This window comes from Nematolebias whitei, chromosome 1 (assembly GCF_014905685.2).
Source record: "Nematolebias whitei isolate Nwh7 chromosome 1, NemWhi1, whole genome shotgun sequence".
Classification (NCBI taxonomy): domain Eukaryota; kingdom Metazoa; phylum Chordata; class Actinopteri; order Cyprinodontiformes; family Rivulidae; genus Nematolebias; species Nematolebias whitei.
The window spans coordinates 6685278-6691804 of record NC_056498.1 but is presented as its reverse complement, the minus strand read 5'-3'; the positions used below and the strand labels follow the sequence as shown (position 1 = coordinate 6691804).

General features: G+C 40.8%; 1 protein-coding gene across 1 annotated transcript in view; it reads left to right on the top strand.

Annotated features, from left to right (window-relative positions):
* Window positions 1–2055: 2055 nt before the first annotated feature.
* The window catches only part of frem1a (Fras1 related extracellular matrix 1a), a gene marked incomplete at its 5' end in the record, with an annotated part of 10945 nt that continues 6473 nt past the window's right edge, over window positions 2056–6527 (top strand). The window contains 9 exon segments of the mRNA XM_037681558.1: window positions 2056–2473; window positions 2613–2814; window positions 2902–3046; window positions 3124–3253; window positions 3413–3485; window positions 5120–5263; window positions 5354–5559; window positions 5666–5713; window positions 5792–5953. Of these exon segments, the coding sequence (XP_037537486.1) occupies window positions 2056–2473; window positions 2613–2814; window positions 2902–3046; window positions 3124–3253; window positions 3413–3485; window positions 5120–5263; window positions 5354–5559; window positions 5666–5713; window positions 5792–5953 (1528 nt within the window).

The following is a 6527-nucleotide window of genomic DNA, read 5'->3' as shown; positions in this document are numbered from 1 at the left end:
TCTTCCAGCTCTTCTGGGAGGACTCCAAGGTGTTCCCAGGCCATCTGAGAGATGTAGTCTCACCAGCGTGTCCTTGGTCTTCCTTGAGGTCTCCTCCCAGTCGGACATGTCTGAAGCACCTTCCTAGGGAGGTGTCCAGGAAGCATCTTTACCAGATGCCTGAACCATCTCAACTGACTCCTCTAGATGTCGAGGAGCAACGGTTCTACTATGAGTCTCTCCCCGATAACTGAACTTCTAAGGGAGAGTCCAGTCACCTTGCAGGGGAAACTCATTTCAACCGTCTGTATCTAAAATCTTATTCTTTCAGTCACTACCCAGAGCTCATGACCATAGGTGAGGGTAGGGATGTAGATGTAGCTTTTTAGAACGTAACTTTGCCTTACAGTTCAGCTCCCTCTTCACCACAACGGACCGGCACAGAGTCCGCAATACTGCAGAAACTGCACCAATACGTCTGTCAATCTCATGCTCCATTCTTCATCACTGATAAACAAAACCCTAAGATACTTGAACTCCTCCACTTGAGGCAGAATCTCACCCTCAACCTGAAGAGAGAAATCCACCCTTTTCTGACTGAGGACCATGGCCTCAGATTTGGAGGTGCTGATTCTCATCCCAGCCATTTTACACTCGGCTGTGAACCGCTCCAGTGACAACTGAAGATCACGGCACGATGGCGCTAACATGATCACATCATCTGCCACCAATTGCCAATGAGGACCAGTCGCCTCATTGTATTGCCTAAACCAAAAACTAACACTACACCGCAACTCAAAAATCCAAACATGTTAAATGTCACAAATTGCTCAGATCTCACTCCCACTCTCACTGTGTGTCTATCATAGCCAAATTTCATTCAACTTCCACGTCCTTTCCTTCTTCTTCCTGTTGGTTTCGGGCCTCAGTCAGAAAGAAGGTGGGGGTTGTTTGTTTGTTTGTTTATCGGGGTGTGAGACTGCCCAGTTTTGCAGCTGCCTCCAGCCTTACGTAATAGAAATCTGGCGGTTGCACATGATTGCATACATGGCGTGACATCACATCTCATATATGGAAGTGATAAGACTGTTTCTGAAGCACTGACTGAAACAGCTTGAAATAGCCACAAAAAATAACTTTTTAAAGCAGTTGTGTTATGTTTCAACGTTTGGTAAATGGAATGGTAAATGGACTGTACTTATATAGCGCATTTCTATCTTATCATGATACTCAAAGCACTTTACACTACAATCTGTATCTCATTTACCCATTCATACAGCACTCTACTAGATCTATACAAATATAATTGAACAAATTCTGATGAGACTAATGGTATGGTATATAGTTATGGTATGGTATATAGTTTATTCATTTTAAAAAAGTACAAAACAATTCCATAACAATATAAAAAAAGATACAAAAGATTTTAAATGAAAGGCAGCAGAAAGAAGAAAAAATCTTATTATATCTGCCCCTTTTTTCAAAACAATTATTTCAGACATAATCAGACTAATCAGAGCTTTATCACATTCATACACTGATGGGACACACATCGAAGACAACAAGGGGTTCAGTGTCTTGCCCAAGGACACTTCGGCATGTGACTGCTGGTGGATTCAAACCCACAACTCTTGCATTAGAGGATGACTGCTCTAACCACTCAGCTACAACTGAGTACACAACATAGTTATTTGATTGTTATATCTCTATCTTATTTAGCTCAATATGTAACGTGAAAAAATTGTGCATTTTGGACTTTAAAGTCATAGCACATTATTCCTGACTGAGTCATGTGTTTCAGAGTAGCTTTCGTAAAGCAACAGGAGGATTTCTGAATCTATAGTTGTGACAGAAACAAAAGATTTAAAGGTGAATAGTGATAAGGGTGAATCAATTCTCATGTACTAACTCCCCCTAAAAATCTATTTATCTATGCATATCTTATCCCTAACAACAGGTGTTGTCATCAGTAATTAGGATTACAATATTAAATGGTATACACTATTATATAGTATATAGTATATACTATGTACTGTATACTGTAAGCTGACATAATTTCTGTTGCATTTTTTTTAGGTTTGTTATCAGCAATGGTAAAACTAGCCGAAATGGAAGCTTTGAGGTCCTAGTGGAAATGGTGGACCGTGTCCTGCCGTCCCTGGCCTCTAACAAAGGCCTTACAATCCCACAAGGCTCTACCATGATCCTTGGTCCTGATTGCCTGTCCTTGTCAGACCCGGACACTCCACCCAGTGCCCTGACTTTTGTCCTCCGCCAGCCTCCGCAATATGGTAGTTTATGTTTAACTGGCACCACATTAACAGCTGGCTCAAACTTCACCCAGAGAGACATAAAGGAGCTGAAGCTGACATATAAACACAACGGGGGTCCGTCGCAGATTGATCGGTTTACTTTCACGGCCTCCGACAGTTCATGTCGGGGCTTCCTGCTGGATGAACAGCTACAAACAGAACCTGTGGTTTTCACTATTCAGGTGGGTGATCATGAGTGCAGTTTGAGTTACTGTATTATTCACTGTTCTTCTGGAAACTTCACATTGTGTGATATCACTCACTTTTCACCAAAAAAGCAATTTTTGATAGAGTCTTTGAGCAAGCCGTGTGTAATTTCAGATCAAGCATTTGGAAAAGTCACCTCCTGAAATTAAGAAGCTGCTCCCACTTTGGAAAGCAAAGCTTTTAGAAGATGGCCGATATGGGATCTTCCTGTCCTCCAGAGAGCTGAAGGCTGAAGACAGTGACAGCAGTGATGAGGAGCTAACACTTTCCATTGTTCGTCCACCTTATTATGGCTACCTTGAAAACATTACCACAGGTCAAGATGGTTTTGGTGTACATTTCAGCCTTTACTGCATCTTAGTTTGGCTGGATTAAGACCAAATGCATTGTTTTGCTCTTACAGGAAGTTTTGTGTCGCAGCGCTTCTCTCAGATGGAGCTTAACAAAAAAACTATTGTCTACATCATCAACCTGGGCAGCGAGTCACTCTCAGACAGCCTGGAGTTCAGAGTCTCTGATCCTCTGGGCAATTCAGGGCCAGCTCACACGTGAGACAAGACAATGATACATTTATCAATTTATTTTGTTCATTGTGAATAGTTTTGTTTTCTTCTTGTCTATGCAGGCTTGAAATGAGGTGGTCCAGCGTGGAGCTTTCTCAGCCTGACATCTCAGCATGTGAGGAGCAGGGGACCATCTCAATGGACATCATTCGAAAGGGGAACTTAGCTGAGTCATCATATGTCACTGTTAAGGTGTACAAATCATTTTTGATTGAACCTAATGAGCATGAGCCCTAATTGGAATGACCTAGTGTATGCAGCTTTATCCCTGCACACTTGGAAATGCACTTTGGGCAGATTCATTGTACCTCAGTAATCTGGCATTTAATCTGGCTTTCCTTTTTGGTTCAGGTCAAAGAGGGGACTGCAACTGCCGGAAAAGATTTCCTAATGAACCCCTCAGCTCTCATTCAGTTTGATCCAGGTATTCATTAGCCAGAAGTTTGTATTATCTGTTTTAAAATGCAAGGTATGGTCTGTTTATTTGACCTGGTTTTTGCTGAAAGGACTATCTCGAGGCTGTATAAGGTTATGTGCTTCCAGTTATGGTGGAGCTTGATGTATCAGAAAATGTAGGGGAAAACAGACATCCTTGTTCTTCGTTCCAAAACTATGGGCAGAAACTTGTACCACCAGAAACTGAATTTAAATTGCTCAGACTGAATCTGTATTCACGTAATTTGAAATTAAATCCAGTGGTTGAAACTGAATTTCACTAAATTGAAACTGAATTTAATAAACTGAATTCATTTGCACTGAAACTGTACTTGGTTGGTTTGAAAATTCAGTTTGACTACTTTCATTTTCAGTTCTATAATTCAGTTTCAATTCCACAATTGAAGCAAGAAGCACATGTGAGTTCATGCCAAGTTCACCAATGTGACTCTGATTAAGAATATGGGCACACACACACACGTGCACACACACACACACACACATTGACATTGTTATTTATTTGACCTAATATTTTCTGCACAGATACAGTAGTGTTTATTAAGCGTACATATCAGTGGTCTAGTCCACGTGATACACGGGTATACGGAGAATACCCACAAGAAAAGCTTGAGAATTTCAGTATACCCACTTAAAATTGTCCAATGATACATGTCATATCATTAGGTACGTGTCATTGATACATTAAATGGCAGTTAAATGCTTCCGTTACAATCTATCTGAATGCAGCACTTGTTTATTTACATTTTTTATTGTTGGATGTAACTGGGACCCCGTGTACACAATTTCGTTCCACCACATGTACCACATGGGGTGCGAATGACAAATAAACAACTTTGAATCCTTGAATCCTTCATTACAATCGCTTATCCAGCAAATTATTGTATATTTCTGTACTTACTACTTAAACATGTTTTGCTTTGATATTGTTTTATAAATTCTACAACATGTTATTAATACAAAGTTGTACAACGTTTGTTGTTCATTTATTCAAATATAAGCATCAGAGAAATTTGGAAATGTTCAATACGCTTAAAAATCAAAATAAATTGACGATTACAGTGTAGAAACCAGTGTACTTTGGCTTATAAGTACAGTATACCCACTACAAAAATGTAGACTATGCCACTGATATCGTTAAGGAAGTTGGTCCTAGTAGTCATTTACCCCCCCCCCCCCACACACACACACACATACAAACACACACAGTCCTGTTACAACTTACCACAGCATGTGTTACAAACAAAGGAAAACCGAGTATTGACATGAACTCACAAGGCCTGTGATAATCTTGCAGAGGTTTGAATCGGTGCCATTTGTAGAAGACAAACACTTTGTGTAAAAGTTTGAGCACCTCGCTCAAAAATTCAATGAGCTACAGCTGAAGCAACAAGTGTTACAACCACACCCGGTCTCCCCTATACTTGTATCATCACTGTATCACTTGTTTTATGTCTTGTTTCATAAATGTGGTTGTACTTATTAAGAATTAATATTTTCTAATGCAGATATCCATTACATTCATTATTCATCTTACTCTTTCTGTAAGGATAAAATAATCTCCTAGACAATGTCCAATACAGTCCAACTTTATTGTCTGTGTAGGAGTGGCAAAACAGAGGTGGCAAATGAAGATCATTCAGGACCACATCGAGGAGGCAGATGAAAGCTGTGAGGTTGAGCTAGTCTCCCCTGAAGCCACAGTCATTAAAGGCATCCGCAGGGCTGCAATCACCATCAGAGACTCAGGTAGTAGTAAAAGTAATATAGTCGTGTATTTTTACTCGTTAAACAGTATTTCTGCAACCAGAATATCTTATTGCTACATGAAAACCTCAGGACAGTGCAGGCTAAACCAGGATTCTCAGGCTGTTCTCGGAGGAAAAGAAATTCGACCAGACACGTACCCTCAGCACGGATCCATTCAGCTCGAGAAGCTTCCCCTTGGCACAGGAACTGTAGTCTGGACACGAGGAGACAGCATCCCCACGTCCGGAGAAAGTCTCCCAAAGAAGAAGCTACGAGTTCTAAACAATCCAAAATCTGTAAGTATTAAGGTATCACTAAGTAAATTAATTTTTAGTTAGTTTTTATATCTTAGTAACTTTGCTCCATCGCCTTTAAATCAAAGTATTCTGTTTTATTTTTCAGGTGTCCCCTTCATCAGTGTTTCACAATGGAACAGACATCATTTACACAGTAAGCAGCTGCAGCAACTAATTCCAACTCTGATGGTTAAAAACAAACTACTTCATTTTATTGGTTGTTCTATTTCAGTATCATGGAATTACACAAATACATGTAGAGGATGACACCTCCCCATCCAGAGAGAACATGAAGGCGAACATTCAGGTGGTTAGCAGGGGAGCACAGCTCCAAAAGTCTCATCCTCCACTAAAAGTTCTGAAAGAACAAAAATATGGCGTTGTTAAAGAACATGTGAGTATAAATATAAGTTCTACTAGAATAATTTCAGTGAGAAGGTAGAAATTCTTCTTTGACATGTTTTCAGATGGGCAGCATGGTGGCGCAACTGATAGAGCTGCTGCCTCTTAGCGAACAGGTCCCTGGTTCAAATCTCGGTCCGGGGGCCTTTCTGGGTGGAGTTTGCATGTTCTCTCCGTGCATGCGTGGGTTTTCTCCGGGTAGTCCAGTTTCCTCCCACAGCCCAAAAATATGCGTCTTAGGCTAATTGGTAACTCTAAATTGTCCCTATGTGTTTGTGAGAGAGTGAATGGTTGTTTGTCTCTATGTGTCCCTGTGATGGACTGGAGACCTGTCCAGGGTGTACCCCGCCCCTCGCACGATTGCCGGACATGGGCACCGGCGACCCCCGTGACCCAAAATGGAAGAAGCGGGTAAACGATAATGGATGGATGGATAGACAGATAGACAGATAGATAGATAGATAGATAGATAGATAGATAGATAGATAGATAGATAGATAGATAGATAGATAGATAGACAGGTAGGTAGGTAGGTAGGTAGGTAGGTAGGTAGGTAGGTAGGTAGG